The sequence below is a fragment of the Jaculus jaculus genome, chromosome 5, assembly GCF_020740685.1.
Source record: "Jaculus jaculus isolate mJacJac1 chromosome 5, mJacJac1.mat.Y.cur, whole genome shotgun sequence".
NCBI lineage: Eukaryota > Metazoa > Chordata > Mammalia > Rodentia > Dipodidae > Jaculus > Jaculus jaculus.
In genome coordinates, this window is record NC_059106.1 from 153,167,479 (window position 1) to 153,185,856 (window position 18,378).

Sequence of the window (18,378 nt, forward strand, 5' to 3'; positions counted from 1 at the left end):
TCAATCCTAATCTATTTAGAATTTTTAAAGTTTTTTTCAAGCTTTTGACTTTTCATTCATATGTATGCCTTGTACATATTAAAGGGCTTCAGACCCACATTCCAATATATGCACACAGCTATTGAGAATTTTCTTTTCCTTTCTTTCTTTCTTTCTTTCTTTCTTTCTTTCTTTCTTTCTTTTTTTTTTTTTTTTTGAGGTAGGGTTTCACACTAGGCCAGGCTGACCTGGAATTCACTATGTAACTATGTAGTGTGAAGGTGGCCTTGAACTCATGTCAATCCTCCCACCTCTGCCTCCTGGGTGCTGGGATTAAATGTGTGCACCCCCATGCCCAACCAAGAGAATTTTCTCAATTTAGGAGCATCTTATCTGTCAACCAGACCAGAAACTCTATTGAATTTCTATTGCTTCCTGGGTCACCCTTGGAGAATATGAAAGGTACAGATAGTAAGAAATTAATTAGTTCTTGATTTGTTAATTTAAAACTAATGAGAATAGGACCCCATCAGACAAACCGTTTCTATGTATAGATTACAGGGAAGGAAGAGACTGAAGAACTTCCTGTTCTCTCATGGTTCTTAGATTTCAGTCATTTTTCTGTAGATAAGAGGGGTGATTAAAACACTCCTTAAAAGACCCTACTGCCGAAAGCATAGTGCTTCGACTCAAGTGTTGCTGATGGAGAACTGAGAATGGTGAACTCACGGAAAGTCTGGTCTCTTAAAATAATTTCTAGAAGTGGGATTATTTTCCAGGTTACATTTAGAAAGGTTTGCCATGTGGGCCTGTTCTTCTCATGGATGAGAGAAAAGGAGACCTCTCTCTCTTCAAGCTTGCACACCGCAAGCAGGGTTTTATTTGAGATCCAGTCTTCCATGCAGTTTGTTAGTTCTCTCCAGCACCATGCCCGGCCTGGCATCCTTTCTTCAGGCTGCACACAGTTCCCAGAAGAGAGCTTCTCACAGGGCTCCACTCTATAGGTGAGATGGGGCCTGTGGACAGCAGACGCAGAAAGCAGAGGGTGATCGAAACAGACACCCGAAGTATCTTCTGTCTCCTTCTTCTAAAGCAGTTCATGACTTCTGAGAATTGCAACTCATTGGGAGACTTAATTTTCATCTAACACATGGCAGGTAACGGGCAGGTAATGGGTGTCGTGGCTCTGGCTCAGGCCTGCCCTACCTGTTGATGTCACTGGAAGATCAGTGTCAGTGTGAAGATCAGTGTCACTTTCCTGTTTTCACTCAGGTAAGACCAGCCTAACTCTGTGCGGTGTTGATTGACAGTGCCGCTCTCCTTCCAAAAGGCAGCCTTCCTCTAAAGAGCATCCGGGGAGCAAAATGGTTGTAATGTGTTCTGACGCTAAAACGTGGTCTGACTGCTGCTTCTTTCCGTTAAGCCTCTGCCACCTTGTCAGGACTCCGTGGAATCCATGCAGGTGTTCAAACAACACTGCCAAATAGCAGAAGAGTACCATGAGGTCAAGAGGGAGATCGCCCTGCTTGAGGAAAGGAAGTAAGTACTGTCTGCGGGAGCCTCCTTCACTGGGCAAGGGCTGGGCTGAGGAGCTTCGGGAATGGTGCCAACAACCTAGCGCTTTGCTTTCTACGGGAGCAGAAAGGACAACAGGCTTGTGTCCAACCCCAAACTCGATTTTTATTTTTATTTTTTTGTGGGGGCTGGGCAGGGGAGAGAATTGGCATGCCATGGCCTCCAGCCACTGTCATCAAACTCCAGACACTTGCGACACCTTGTGTGCACCAGCGACTTTGGCGATTGCGTCAGGCTTACATGGGACCTGGGGAGTTGACCATGGCTTCTCTTAGGCTTCTCTGGCAAGTGCCTTAAATGCTAAGCCATCTCTGCTGCCCTAAATTTTTATTTTTATGAAATATCTTATTTAATTATTTGAGAGACAGGAAAAAGAGGCAGAGAGAGAGAGAGAGAGAGGATGAGCATGGGTACTCAAGGGCCTCTTGCCACTGTGAACAAACTCCAGATTCATGCGCCACTTTACGCATGTGGCTTTAGGTGGGTACTGGGTTACTAAACTCAGGCCATCAGGCCATACAAACAAGCACCTTTGACCACTAACCCATCTGTCCAGTCCAATTTTAATTTTTTTCAAAAATTATTTATTTATTCTCTGTGTGTGGAGGTCAGAAGACAACTGTGAGGCGTCTGTGTGCCACCTTTCAGGAAGGGTCTTTTGCATCCTTAAATAAACTGCCTGACTGCAAGCAAGCAGCAGAACTAGCTGGCCTGTAGGCTGCAGGCTGTCGGTGCTCTGGTTCCCATGTCATTGGCACACTGGGATCACAGATGCATGCACTCCTCTGCTTCTGGCTTTACCAGGTACCTCATCAGGCTTTGCAAGCAAGTACCTAAAACTGCTGAGCCATCTCTCCAGCCCTAAAACTTAAACTTTATTAACAACAGATTTCAGTTCAAGGAATTAAAGTCAACAAAATTTCACCTGGAGCCATGTTCTCTTTAAATCTACCCAGCAGCTCCAGGACCCTCAGGCTTGGGTGAAATTTAATTGACACTTCAATGGTAGAGTTTTTCTGCATTAAGTGATGAAGCCACTGGAATCACATTTTTAGAATCACATAGATGTCTTTCATGACTGCATTTTGAGGTTAAGGAAGTTTTTAATCACCATAGCCTTGTATACAGTACATGGAACACAAGGCTTAAGAAAATTATTGTCAATGCATGAAATAATTCAGTATATTACAGTTCTTTAACTTCCCATTTCTTTTCTTCTTCATCTCACAGGAGTGACCCATGATATATTTATTAGTCAATGTTTTTGGCTCATGAGAATTTATTGTATACTAAAATGCATAGCTGCTTTTTGTTTTTGTCTTTTTAAAATATTTTATTTATTTATTTGAGAGAGAGAGAGAGAAAGAGAGGGACAGGCAGATAGAGAGAATGGGTGTACCAGGGCCTCTAGCCATTGCAAACAAACTAGACACATGCGCCCCCTTGTGCATCTGGCTTTATGTGGGTCCTGGGGAATCAAACTTTTGGGTCCTTATGCTTCCCAGGCAAGCACCTTAACCACTAAGCCATCTCTCCAGTCCATATAGTGATATTTTGATTTATTTATTTATCAATTTTAGGTGAAAGAGGATGAATTTATTTTGTTTTGAGAACTTTAAGAAATTCTTGGAGCTTTTTTGAGACTATCTATACAGTAGCTGGACAATAATATAGCATCATGGGGAGGTGTGGACCTTATAAAAGACTACAGCATTTCCTGTAAGATCTCAGCCTTTCTAATTTTTTTAATTATTAGATTATTATATTTATTGAGGGAAGTACAGAACCAATGGAAGGAAAATGAGTAAACCCATGTAGCAGGCCAGGAAAAGCCACAGAGAGGACAGAAAAGAAAGTACAAAGAGCTCCTGTCGATTGGGGGGGGCCCATTTGGAAAGTAGGGGCTGGGGGTTCTCTCCTGGGCTGAGACAAGGAGAAATTCACAAGCTGGAGGATCACAAGCGGCCAGGCATCCCAGAGAGCTTTACTATTATTGTTATTATTTGCCATGCTTTAAACACAACATCTTGCTTGGACTTTTGGCTCTAAGGGATTAAAAAATGTTACTAAGAAATCAGAAGCTGGGAGGACAGCTCAGGGAGTAAAGTGCTTGCCTCACAAGCATGAGGACCTGAGTTTGATCCTACTGCGGGGTGTGGTGGCATTCACCTTTAATCCTAGTGCTGAGGAAGCAGAGAGATACCTAGATCCCTGGGGCTTCCTGGCCAGCATAATTAGCAAGCCTTAGGTCAACAAGAGATCTTGTCTCAAAAAGAGCTAGATGGAGGGAGAGAAGGTCTGTCCTGAGACATTGTTCTCCACACTGAGATTGACTGGTACATTCATGACCCCACAGTGAGCATCACACTGAAGACAGTCCTCAGCAAAATGGGGCCAGGAGAGATGGGCTATGAGTATAACCCTATGGGAATATGACCAATATGCAATATGTTCATACTTTAGCATGCATAATTATAATTTAAAAACTTTAAAAGCAGGTAGATAGCATACCTAATGATACTTGAGGTTGTCCTTTGGCCACACATGTGGTCACATGTGTGCACCCCACACATCCAAACATGTGTACACATGTGCAGGCACATGACATACATATACACACATGCAAGAAAAAAATCAGAAGCACAGGTTTTTAAATCTGAGGCTTTCTTTTTTGTCTATTTGATGTTTCCTGAGCTACTCAGATTGCATGCTTATACAGAGCCTGGCTTCTAAAAGAGACCAGTATTGTACTCAAAGGAGGACTTAAGATAGTCAGCTGCCTGTAAGTGTATCTTTCATGTTGAGTATAGGCATATGTGTATGAACTGTGGTGAAAAACAAAACAAAACACTCCGTAGTTGGTAAGTTCTTCTAATTCAGTCCACTGAAGGATTTCGTTACTTAGCTCTATTTTCAGCACTAAAGTATATCTTTTACAAGTTTATATTTTTGTATGCTGTATTTAAAATATGATACAACAATGACATAAGAATGACTCACAGCTTGTCTTTGAAACTTGTCCTTTTTTTTGAAACTTGTCTTAACTGCTGTGTTAAGAAAATGGACAACTTGTGGGTACCACTATAATATTAAGATAAGAAAAGGCAGGCTGGGGAGATGGCCCAGGGGTTAAAAAGGCATGCCTGCACAGCCTGTTGGTAGTTTCAGTTCCCCAATGACCACATAAAGCCAGATGCAAAAAGTGGTCCAAGGGCTGGAGAGATGGTTTAGTGGTTAAGCACTTGCCTGTGAAGCCTAAGGACCCCGGTTCTAGGCTTGATTCCCCAGGACCCATGCTAGCCAGATGCACAAGGGGGTGCACGTGTCTGGAGTTCGTTTGCAGTGGCTGGAGGCCCTGGCACACCCATTCTCTCTTTCTCTCTCTCTATGACTGTTGCTCTCAAATAAACAAATAAAAATGGACAACAACAAAAAAAAGTGGTCCAAGCATCTGGTGTTCATTTGTAGCATGCATACACACATGTAAATAAATAAAATTTAAAGGGAAATAGGAAAGGGTGCCCTCAACTTCTACAAAGAAGTGCCTAGCAGACCAGAGGAGGTCTTGATACAACCCTCCAGAATCCCAGGGACTTGAGACAGCCCCTGACATGGGCCAGACATGGCTGCAGAATTCTTATTTCTTTGACAAACATATCCGGACTCTTGAATATTCTTTTATTGCTGTTTTTTCCTTTTATATCCATTTTCCCAAGTTTCTTTCTGTCTATTCCTCCTCCCTTCCCTTCCTTCCTCAGGACCCCATGATTATTAGTCAAGTTTTCTCCTACTGTGTACATCTCCAACTACCTGCCTATGGTTTCTTATTGCTAGAAACTGGCATACAGCAATTTTCTTTCTTTCTTTCTTTCTTTCTTTCTTTCTTTCTTTCTTTCTTTCTTTCTTTCTTTCTTGTCTCACATAGTGCAATCTGGGATCAAACTCACTAGCTATATAGCAAAGGATGAACTTGAACTCTTAATCCTTCCAAGTGCAGAATTACTCTTTTTTGGGGGTGGGGGGTGATCACTATTAAACCAGGGGCTTCCTGCATGGTAGGCAAGCACTCTACCAACTGAGCTACATCCCAAGACCCAACTGCCAGTTCTTGGCTCAGATTTCAAGATCAACCATAATATGTCTAGGACCTTTTATAGAACATCCCCTCTCTTCCCTATCCCTAAGTACGCTGGCCCACACACCTTCCCCGGGATGGAAGGTGGCTTCTCCCTTGGTGCCTGCCCACAGGCACCAAATCTTTGAGGAAGGAAGCTGATCCACAGGGATTAGCTCTTTATTTTAGCAAAGGGACATTCACTGGAATGATCCTTATGGCACACTTTTGTAGACTAACGTTAGCAATGGGTTTATTTCCTATATTTATGACTGTAGTTCCTGCAGACCTAGACAGGCATTAGCAACACCATCTCCAAATTGTCTACCATGGAGCTATGCATAAGGTCAGATATGAGTGAGGCTAATTTACAGTAGCCTATTCCAGGCTGCAATAATGTCTTCTATACTCATATATTTTGTCTGTGCCTATTATGCTATATATTTAAAATACAGTATCAGGGCTGGAGAGATGTCTTAGTGATGAAGGCACTTGCCTGTGAAGCGTAATAACCAAAACTCAATCCTAAGGACTCAGGTTCCATCCCCCAGAACCCATGTAAGCCAGATGAACAAGGTGGCACATGCATCTGGAGTTCGTTTGCAGGGACTGGAGGCCCTGGCATACCCATTCTCTCTCTCTTTCTCTCTGTCTAATAAATAAATAAAATAACATGTTTTAAAATACAAAGTCAGCATCAGTAAAGGATGATAATAAAAGTTGCTAAATCACAAGTATGGTTCGCTGGTCACTGTTGTCGCTAATACTTTACTGAAGCAAAATTTCATGTTGGAACAAATCTTTGCCTGAACAGTCTTTGTTTTCAAGCAAGATAATTGGGCCAGATGGATTTGACCCAATTCATTAGCTTTTCTTTTCTTTTTTATGATTCTGATGAGAATTCCTCCAACAGTTCATAAAATGAGGCTGATTATGGTACCTTCAGTCATTGGCCAGAAAATGCTAGACACAAAGAAAGACACAAAATAAAGTGTTCTACAGAAGTGCTTTTCTTGATTGGAATCCTCAGGCACAGCTGAACTTCACCCTTATCTCCAGAGGAGGTCTCCCTGGATCAAGTTTGGGAGAATCTGCCCAAGCACAGTAAAAAGAGTTGATAGAACTGTTATTTGCTATTGTGTCTGTTTGGATGGATAAAGAAGGCCACACATTTTCTAGAATTGCAAACCCACAATGACATGAACCCAGTCTCTTTAGATAAATTTCTAGTTAATAGTGAATGATGTAGAACCTCATTCTCACATTCTCACTCTGTGTGTGTGTGTGTGTGTGTGTGTGTGTGTGTGTGTGTGCTCATGTCTGTACACACATCCATGCATATAAAGGCCAGAGGTCAGTATCAGAATATCAGCTGCAACAATTCTCCACTGAACCTAGAGCTCATGGGTTTGACTAGCCTAGCTAGCCAGCAAGCCCATGTAGCCTCCTGACTGCCTCTCCAGGGCTGGGGTTATAGGCATGTGGCATTGGTGCAACAGTGTTTAGTAGACCAAGAATATCAGAAAAAATACAGGGTTTTAAAAGTTCAAAGAATGCTTCCTTTCTTCCTTCCTTCCTTCTTTCCTTCCTTCCTCTCTCTTTCTCTCTCTCTGTCTTTCTTTCTTTCTTGTTTAACATTTCCGGCCTTTGTAGTATTTTTAGGGTTATGCAACTACCCTCACAATTTTGTAGCCTTGTGCAGTAGTCCCTTTTTCTTAGCTATTGCTAAACACTAATCTACTATTTTCCTGTACATTTGCTTCTGGACATTTACAATAAATGCTTTTGTGTGTGTGTGTGTGTGTGTGTGTGTGTGATTGCATTCATCCATGCTGTAGTGCACACAAGCCCTTACTCTTATTTTTTGATAATATTCCATTGTATAGAATTGCATTTTATTTACTCTTTTTGTATTTTATTTATTTATTAATGAGATAATAACTATTAATGAGAGAGAGAAAGAGAGAGAGAGTGCCAGGACCTCTTGCTGCAGCAAATGAACTCCAGATGCATTGCCACTTTGTTAATCTGGCTTCACATGAGTACTGGGGTAACTGAACCTGGGTTGGCAGGCTCTGTAAGCAAACACCTCTGGCCATTGAACCGTCTTCTCATTCCTCATTTTATTTACTCTTTCATCAGTTTGTGGGCATTTGAGTTGCTTGCCCTTCATAGCTATTATTTTGAATAATGCTGCTGTAAATATTCACATAAAAGCTTTTGCATGTTTTAATTCTCTTGAATACAGACCTAGAGTAGGTATGTTGGGCCAAATAATGCTTAGTGTGTAACTTTGAGAATCTGCCACACTGTCCCCAAAGGGTCACACCACTTCTGCCTGGCAGTGGATGAGTTCTCTGACTTTGTCACATCTTTGTTAATACTTGTTTATGTCTTTTGTATTATTAAGAACATACTTTGTACGGACACACCATGTGTTGGCACTATCATTTCCCTCCTCCCTTCCTCCATTCCACGGCGGGCCTTCGTTTGAGGGGTTGCTGATCTCCCCATGGGGTTGTGGGTAATGAGTTGTGAGAGCAGCGGTCAGTCATTGGAGATGGGGAGAATGCCTCTGGGTATGCCTTCCTAACCTGTGGCTCTTACAATCTTTCTGCCCCCTCTTCTGCAAAATTCCCTGAGCATTGGTGGGAGTGTTTTAAGTCTACTTCAGCGTTAGGCTCTCAGAAGCTTCTGAACTTCTGCTTTGGTAGGTGTTGGGTATCCTCAGTGGCCCTCTCCTTCACCCTGGCACCAATGGTCCGGCTCACCGTGGAAGCAGCACTCTTGCTCACCTCCCCACTTCCTCTGTGGTTTCACCTGGGCCCTGCATGAGGTGCCAGGGGTGGTTTAACTCCTCGGGTCCCACTAACTTCTGAAAAAGAAACACAGATTCTCTAGTGGAGTGTGAGGTCAGCATAGGTTAAATGGGAGAAGCATTGCTAATTTAGGGAGATTTTGATGGATGTATCCCCTTTTGGCCAAAGACTATTTGGAGCTTGTCATTAGAGACCATAATCTTGGTCTTGTATGTCTTTTTGATTATCGACATCCTAGTGGATGTCTGATGCTGTTCATTGTGGTCTGGGTTTACATTGCCCTGGTCATCAGTGGTGTCATGCAACTTGCCCTGTGCTTTTTTCAATTTCTACCTTTACTGGGAGAAATACTTATTTAGATTCTTTGCTCCATTTTAAGTGGGTTATCTTTGCATTATCGAGTTAAAATGTAACATAATCTTATTGACTTCAGATAAAACATTAGAAGGGGGTTTCTATGTGGAGCTATATAATCATTGGGGGACACATGTTCTTCTATTCATTTAAATATATATAAACCGATGATAGATAAAGAGTGCCATGATGGGGCTGGAGAGATGGCTTAGCGGTTAAGGTGCTTGACTACAAAGCCAAAGCACCTCAGTTTGATTCCCCAGGACCCACGTAAGCCAGATGCACAAGGTGACACAAGCATCTGAAGTTTGTTTGCAGTAGCTAGAAGCCCCGATGCTCCCATTCTCTCTTTCTCTCAAAGAAGTAAAAATTTATAAATATTTTTAAAAAAAAGAGTGCCAGGCTGGAGGGTTGGCTTAACAGTTAAGGTGTTTGCCTGCAAAGCCAAAGGACCCAGGTTTGATTCCCCAGGACCCACGTTAGCCAGATGCACAAGGGAACACATGCATCTGGAGTTAGTTTTCAGTGTCTGGAGGCCCTGACACTCCCATTCTCTCTCTCTCTCTCCCTCTCCCTTTTTCTCTGTCAGGTGATAAATAAATAAATTAATTAATTAAATTTTTTAAAAAGTGCCATAAGGAACTTGTAAAAGTTTAGTTTAAAATCAGCTCTATCTTATTTGCTTTTAGTTATAGTATTTAATTTATCCGGAAATTGCCAATGGTGATATTTTTTTGCTTTTTTCAAATATTTAATTTCAATTTATTTATTTGAGAGAAAGCAAGAAGGAGGCAGATAGAGAATGGGCACTCAGTGCCGGGCGTGATGGCGCACGCCTTTAATCCCAGCACTCGGGAGGCAGAGGTAGGAGGATTGCCATGAGTTCAAGGTCACCCTGAGATGACAGAGTTAATTCCAGGTCAGCCTAGACCAGAGTGAGACCCTACCTCGAAAACCAAAAAAAAAAAAAAAAAAAAAAGAGAATGGGCACTCAGGCAAACACCTTAATCACTAAGCCATCTCTCCAGCCACCAATGGAGTCTTTAATGTTGACATATGAACATTTATTGCTGTAGGGTATTTCCAAAGGCAGAGATTTTAAAATTGTGTATGTTCTGAGGAACTATCTGAGGTGGGATGAGAGGGGTGTCAACAGGGCACTGTCTAGGGTCAACCCAAAAAGGCCCAATTTTGTTTGCATTATTTCACTCAGGAGATGTTTTCTTGAAAAAGGTTGCTCGGTATGACAACACTGAGAACTGAGCCACACTTTTCTAGTTTAAGAATATTTCTGGTAAATATCTATCAGTCTATAAGTTAGGTTTCCATTGTCCTAAAGAAGAATATATGAACTTTTTTTTTTCCACAGGTGTTTGGTAGGTATGTAAGGGCGTGAGTTGAGAGTTCTCTTTTCTATTTTCTATGATGTCTGATTGCAGATAAGTGGCTGTCTGAGTGAACTATGAAATTTGAGTTCACTTCCTAGCAGTGAAAGATATGCTGCCCAAGACCAACCTGGTGGCAAGAATCAACACTGGTTGGTCTGCAAATGGATTTAGTTAATGCTGTCAGTGATGAGAAGACCCAGAAGAAGGTCTTGGCTCTCCCCTCTGCCTGAGGAGCAAGAGGAAGGGATGCCCTTCCTTTGAAGAATTAGTCTTATGTGACATCTCAGTACCCCAGACATCATTGCCTGTGGGGTTGTACTTTTCCTTTCCTCATGCTCTCCAGTCTTTGATCTAGACTCATTTCCATCTGTTTGTGTTTCCAAAAGGAACAGGAGTGGGACTGGAGAGATGGCTTAGCAGTTAAGGCCTTTGCGTGTGAAGACAAGGGACCCAGGTTTAATTCCCCAAGACCCACATAAGCCAGATGTACAAGGTGGCACATGCATCTGGAGTTCGTTTGCAGTGGCCGAAGGCCCTGGCATACCCATTCTCTCTGTCTTTTTCTTTCTATCCCTCTTTCTAGGTCTCTCTCAAATAAAATAAAATAAAATATTAAGAAAAGGAACAGGAGTATATTTATATTTCCCCAGTGAGTGTTACTTTAAATAGATTTCCCTTACTGAGAAAGGAGGTGCCAATCCTATCTATGGGGTAGCAGAGCAAGGAAGCACCTTGCTTTTACACCTTACTCCTCTTCCAGGATCAACTCTTCAAGATAATGAGAGTTTCTGTTTCCTTCAGAACACTGATTCTAGGCAGGATCATTCTCTTCCTCTCCCTGTACCCCTGACACAGGCCATATCTAGAGATAGTTTTGGCTTCATAGCCAGGAGGCAGAGAGACCACTGCTAACATATTATAAGCTTCTACCCGAGAATGCTGCTACCCTCCCATAATGACACAGGAGGGACTGAAGGTCAAGCCCAAGTTGTAACTTCACCAACCTAACAATGTCTGCTCTAGACTAAATACCACTTCCTCATGGAAGGGTAAAGTGTTGTCCTAGGACCCTCTCTCTGCCTCCTCAGATATCCACACGATGTTCACTCAGGACTCACTTGAGGGCCTTCAATACCATAGTCTAGACCGGGCTTCTTGTTAGCCTCCATCTGCATAAAGTGGAGGCAGATCATCAGTCCTTTTGTCCTTTCTCTCCTACAGTAGTACAGGTCCGTGGACTTCCATGTCTCAAGAACCAGCAATGGTTCAAACATTGCAAATCCCTATTTTATAGTAAAATGCAACCTAGGAAGAATATAATATTTTATTTTGTTATTATCCAAAAATTTAGCTCATTTGGGTCAAGTTGTCTTGAATTATACCTTTTCCTAATAAGAATCCTTAGTTGATTTTGAAAGGGTTGAGGGTCATAGAACAGTCTTAGCAGAGCAAGGGTATATTTGTTGTAATGATGAACCCATACTTCAGCCTCCTGCAATACAAAGCATTTTCTACATGTTGAAATTAGTTTCCATAAAATTTAAAACTCTTCTTTACTAACACATTTTCCATTCTCCCTTTCATCTTCACCATGAAAACTTTTCCAGAATGAGAGTAGCTAATGATCTATGGTAAGCCTAAAGTGATAGCCTTCGAACCATCTAGTTATATCACAGATTCTCACTTCAAAATAAGATCTCCCTAGCTGAATTCCTCTAACTCCCATATCACATTATATTGAATGAATGATAAACAAGACAACCCAAAAACATCAAAGATAGGACCACATACTACCCAATTATAAATATTGAATTTTTCAGATCATCTATGTCTAAGTTAGTTTCTATGGCTTCATGTCCCAGGGCTTAATTTTAAATTGTTAATAAATGAATATAAATGACTATATAAAAAGTCCTGGACAGGATATAGCAGATATTTTGACAGTTTTCATTGGAAATCTGCATAATTGCTTATCAAGTATATGAGGCTAATTTAGAAACCTATCAGCCAAGGCTTTTTGATTGCAATAAAGAAATTATTATTGACATTTTCCAACATAGGGAGATTGGACTAGACAATCTTGACTGATCTTTGCGGTACCACAATTGGTGATGTTGTAATTTATTATCTCTAGTAGTCAAAACCAATGACAGATGCTTCAGGAGTTTTCAATGAAGTCAAAGTAGTCAGAAAAATAATCGTTGTTATATCCAGTACCACAAACCCACAGACTATGATGAGGAGGCAAAACTCTACTTCTACCTAAATTATTTATTTGACTCAGGTTATTTGAAAGGGGAAAAAGTAGATGAATTGCAGCATTTTTCTTATTTCTAATTCTTTCTTTCTTTTTTTTTTCTTTCTTGTTTCTAATTCCATGTAGGTTTTGTTCACTAATTTCTTTAAGGTAGAGGAAGTCTTTTACTAATTAATATTTAATTATTGACATTTTCTGCTTTAAATGTGCTCGGGGCACAAAACACTATCCATTTTAATCAGAAGGATGGCTTGCCTTTTGCCTTTTCATCTTAACTGTGTGACTCTTTAAATTAAATGGGACACTTTTATAATTTTTTCTCTTCCCCTTTTAAGCTAGAAATTATCTTTCTGTGAAGTAACTTTTTCTTCATTTATTTATGAAACAAGTATTTATCAGAAGCTTGTTCTATTGTAAACATCTTGGAAGGCTGAAAGATCAGCTACAGGCCTGAGAGATGGCTCAGCGATTAAGACACTTGCCTGCAAAGCCTGATGACCCAGGTTCATTTCCCTAGTATGCATGTAAAGCCAGATGCACAAAGTGGTGCATGTATCTGGAGTTCATTTGCAGCAGTTGGAGGCCCTAGCATGTTCATTCTCTCCCTGGCCTTTCTCTATCCTTGCAAATAAATAAATCAAAAATATTTTTAAAGGGCTGGAGAGGTGGCTTAGCACTTGCCTGTAAAGCCTAAGGACCCAGGTTAGATTCCCCAGGACTCATGTAAGCCAGATGCACAAGGTGGCACATACATCTGGAATTCATTCTCAGTGGTGAGAGGCCCTGGAGCACCCATCTTCTCTTTATCTGCCTCTCTCTTAAATAAACAGACAGACAGAAGTATCCCATGTGACCACAATGGGAGCAGAACCTCTCGTTCTGCTCTCCTGAAGCTGTTTCCTTCCTTACTTACTGAAACAATGTATGTCTGTGTGTGGTACACATGGTGTTTGGAATCAGGTGTCCTCCATAAACTCATGTGGTCCCCAGCAACTCCATCAAGGCTCCACCTTCCAAATTGCTATCAGCTGTCTGTCTGTCCGCACTGACCTTTGTGCCTCTCCTTGCCCTGCATTTCAGAAAGGAGCTCATCGCTAAGCTGGACCAGGCAGAGAAGGAGAAGGTGGATGCTGCTCAGCTGGTCCGGGAATTTGAGGCTCTGACAGAGGAGAATCAGACCCTGAAGATGGCCCAGTCACAATGTGTGGAACAACTAGAAAAACTTAGAATCCAGTATCAGAAGAGGCAAGGGTCCTCCTAACCCGAAACGATCAGTCTGAGCAGAAGAGGTTGGTGACTGGCTATGCGCTGGCCAATGGATTTGTGTTTTCAAAGGAGAGAGAGTAAAAATCTATCACTTCTGTTTATTACCCACATGGCAGTTATCTAGAATGAGTTTATTGCTTGCTAACTTCCAGCTTCTAGAGAGATATTTTAAGGGAGATATATAAGTCTTATTTGGGAAGATATGGTCGTGTTATACATTAGGGTAGAAAATGGTTAAAATAGACTATTGACTGACCCCACTAAGAATTATAAACCATGAAACCAGCTCACAGTGAGAGGCTCACTGTGCTTTCACATCTATGCATTTTTAACCTTCATGCCTTTACTATTTCAAGTCAGCTCACATATTAGCTGTAGAAACTTCTCTGCATACTTTTGTGTTCAATAGCATCACATGTCATCCTTTAATAGTTGATTGTTCTAAAATTCAACGATTGCACATCATGAAATGCATTCTCTTGAAAATATTAGCAGAGAGCATGCCTGTGCCCAGAGCTGTTGCAATAAAAAGAAAAAAAAACCACATGGCAAATTTTCTTTACTCCATGTTAAAACCCTATCTTCACCCTGACTGTGTGTGTTTTGGAGGTACAGGGGAAGTGGAAAGCTATTGTTTGGACATTATTACCTTGGTGAGTTCTCATAAAACATCAGTGCAATTACATAACTATAACTTTGTTTTGGATCTAAAGAGATGTTTTTAGATCAGTAATAACTGATAGGAATATGTGACTACTTTCAGAATTAAAGTGATTTTCCTTTTGTTCTAGTTATCACATTTTCCCATTCATATCTCTTTGTTATATGTCCATTTCTATTCACACAACTTCTTTTTCATTAAACATGGATCAAAAGCGTTTCTGTATTTTACTTCTTTCTCAATTCCGTTTATGCTGAGGTTTGGGAATGCCTAACCCTGGTTGGAGTTTACTCTTGGGTGTATGTTCGGAAAAAGAAGTAAAGCCTCATTCCTGAAAAGACTGTGGTTTTTCATAAAAGTAACTCAGAGTTCTCATACAGACTGTGATGCGCTTGTGCCTGGAGCTGTTTTGTAGAAAGCATAAAGAATAATTCATTAAAATAATTAGATAGGCCTTAGATAGGTCAGTAGTTCTTAACCTGGAGTTGGGAGCTATGTTCCACCAAGGGACATTTAGCCATGTCTAATGACATTTTAATTTGTTGTCAAAACTAGGGTGAATGTGTGCATATGAGGGTGCTATTGCTATCTGGATGGCAGAGCCTAAAGGATGCTGCTAAACTTCCTGTAACCCACAGGACAATCTTTCCTAACAAAGATTGTCCTACCTACTGTGTTCTTAGCATGGAGATGGTTGCTACCTGGGTGGGCCAATCACTGGGCAGCTTGGGCAGTGCCAAGAGGAAGCACATTGCAGACTACAGGGTTTCTTGCTGAGAAACTTTTAAGCATCTGATTTCCACATTTTCAAGAAGGTTTTCTGTAAATCTAAACATTTGGATGTTATGAGTCTACTTAACTTTCACTACTTTAATATTTGACCAAAGGTGAAAGCCATCTATGATCCTAGCAGAACCAGCCCTTTTTGTAACACTGAAGCTTATAAATAAGAAGGTGAAGGAAATACTATTCACCAAGTTTACATGAATCCAGAGTTAATGGATGTCAGAGAGAAGTTTGGTCCCACTCTGAAGAGGGTCTCAGTGACCACCTGTTGTAGAAAAGGGAAACAGTACTGCGTCTCTGCCAGGCCAGGCTGAATGTGAGTTGAGCAAGGTGGGGATGTCTGAATCACCACTGCTATGCTAAGGAGTCACCATGTACACACCTCCCCTGTGTTTACCAGTCTCCATCTGAGCTCTTGCTATGTGTTCCACTAATGCAACTTTACTGTCTTACTTGCTGGCTTCTAGCTTGAGATGCGTTTGTGTGTGTGTGTGTGTGTGTGTGTGTGTGTGTGTGTGTGTTTAAGTGAGATCGTTAACACAAAGCTCAGTGTGTTTCCAGAAGATTTTAGTTTATTCAAAAAAGAAAATAGGGGCTAAAGAGATGGCCCATTGGTTAGGGCACTTGCCCCTAAAGCCTAATGACTACGGTTCGATTCCCCAGTACCCACATAAAGCCAGATGCCGTGGCGCATACATCTGGAGTTTGTTTGCAGCAGCTGGAGATCCTGGCACGCCATTCTCTCCTTCTCTCTTCTCTCTCTCTCTTCTTACAAATAAATAAATAAATTATCTTTTTTTGTCAGAAACCAGATAAATCTAAAAGCAGAATCTCCTTTTTTATTATTTTATTATGTGTGGCTGTGCATGTTGTCATGTATGTGAGCGTGTGCAAGTGCACATAACATGGCATGTGTGTGGAGGGTCAGAGGACACCTTTTTGGCCAGTCTCTACCTCTCATTTCACTGTTGATGCCAGTGTGCTGGGATTATGGAAGCCTACCACTGTGGCTTTTTACACTGGGCTTGGCAATCAGACTTCAGCGCCCAGCTTAAGCAGCAAGTGCTCTACCCACTGAACCATCCCCCAGCCCCAGAATTCCTTATGTCATCAGTGTCCTCTTTCTGAGGCAACTTTCACTAATCTTATTTGCCACTGCATATCATCTGCATAGCATGGATCATTCAGAATGTTCTGTCTTCAGGGCCAGGGAGAATGCTTGCCAAGAGTGTGAGACCCTAGGTTCAGCCTCTACCACCACAGAAGGAAAAAAAAAAAAAAAAAAAAAAAGCTTTTATGTTCAAACATATTCCCAACATTCCTGCTACTAACAATACTAACAATAATGTTGATGTAAAAAACACTGAAAATGAACGCAAAGGTCTTAGTCTTAGTGTGAAGGTTCTTGCCTTAGAGCAAGAATTATGGAAAAAAAATGTAGAACATTAGAGTCTTCGATTGTTCTGCTAAAGACTATGCTATTTATAGGGCCACTTTGTTTGGAGAGACATAAAAGAATGCGATCAAATGTAGCCAGCAGCCACACCTCTAACTACTGCTATTGGGAGAGCATATTTCTCCAACTTTATTTCAGTCATCATGCATTCAGATGTATTATTAATTCAGTACAAACAAGGAACTGAAGTGGACCTGGAATTGCCATGCAATTCACCACAAATTTGTTATACACTTACCAAGTCCAGGTAGAGCAACAGCAATAGAGAGCAAAAACGAATTATGCAAAGCCTTAAAGGTAACTAGTCTGGTTGGTCATAGTGTGTCAGATGATTGTTCTAGAGAATAGAGGTACAGGGAAATGGAGGGTGCTAGTAGAAAGTAATGCATGAGGGGCTGGAGAGATGGCTTAGTGGTTAAGGCATTTGCCTGCAATGCCAAAGGCTCCCTGTTCAATTCTCCAGGTGCCACTTAACCCAGATGCACAAGGGGGTGCTCACATCTGAGGTATGTTTGTAGTGGCTGAAGGCCCTGGGATGCCCATTCTCTCCCTTTCTCTCTCTGCCTTTCTCTGTACCAAATAAATAATACATATATATTTTTTAATTTTTTTATTACTTAGATTTGTATTCAGCAAATACAGTCAGTTTGGTAACATTATTAGGCTCATCTCTGACCGAATCCCTCCCCTTGGCCTCTCCTTGTTGAGGTAAATGGATCATGCATTGTGGAGTTAGCCCACAGTTATGGGTAGGATAAATGTCTTTGCATATCATGACCCAACATGTGGCTCTGACATTCTTTCCACCCCCTCTTCTGCAAAATTTCCCTGAACAATTTTGGGTTCACTTTTGGTCTGCTTAAGTGATGAGGTGTTGGGGGCCTCTGAGGCTCTGGCTCTCTGATTTGGTAGGAGTTAATTTTAATCTGTATTGGTCTCCTTCATCCTTGTGCTGGTATCTGGTTCATCAGGAAAACAGTACCCTTGCTTGTTTTGCCAATTTTTCTTAGTTTCAGCCAGGGCCCTTTTGAGGTATGATGGGGTGGCTCTCTCCTTGGGATCTACATCTATCTGAAAAAGAGAAGCAGATTCTCCAACGGAGAGTAAGTTAGCACCAGGACAAATGAGATAACCCTTACTTTTTTTAATAGAGAATTTAATAGGTGTAGGCCCTCTTGTAGCCCATGATTGATGGTAGCTTGATAATGGAGAGAGTGGGCTTATGTTTGGATATGGTTCTGACTTGTTTCCCAGCTCCAACTATGGGTCCCGTACCACTGAGGGGATCAGTTAGCCAAGTCAAGAGCAGTTGGTTCCCCACCATGGCTGTGCTCCACTATTGCACTTGTGTAAGCATCAAAATAGGTTATTTGCTGCTAAGTAGGTTAGACCATGGACCATGAGTTGCTTGGACAGATATTGGTCATTTTCCACCAGTCGCTCATGTAGCACCTTCTGGCACTACATACACACTCACACACACACACACACACACACACACACACACACACACACATTTTGTTTTAAAGAAAGGAATGCATGAGAGTCTTGGAGTGGCAGCAGTGGAAATGTATGAACAGATTGTGGGGACTGGAATTCTCAAAGAGAAGTAGAAACTACATGGAATAGATGAGAGGCCAACACAAAAGATGAAGGAAAATAACATCCAGTGAGCCTTTCCATGCCAAACTATATCAAGTCCCATATATACAGTGTGTCATGT

The 18,378-nt window shown here is 41.4% G+C and overlaps 1 protein-coding gene across 1 annotated transcript in view; it reads left to right on the top strand.

Moving 5' to 3' along the window:
• Map3k7cl (MAP3K7 C-terminal like) overlaps positions 1 to 14,630 on the top strand; it is a 68,909-nt gene extending 54,279 nt beyond the window's left edge. Inside the window, exons 6-7 of the mRNA XM_004654397.2 lie at positions 1,403 to 1,518; positions 13,567 to 14,630. Coding sequence (XP_004654454.2) covers positions 1,403 to 1,518; positions 13,567 to 13,747 — 297 coding nt within the window. The 3' untranslated portion in view covers positions 13,748 to 14,630. The remainder of the gene's footprint in view (positions 1 to 1,402; positions 1,519 to 13,566) is intronic.
• Positions 14,631 to 18,378: the final 3,748 nt, after the last annotated feature.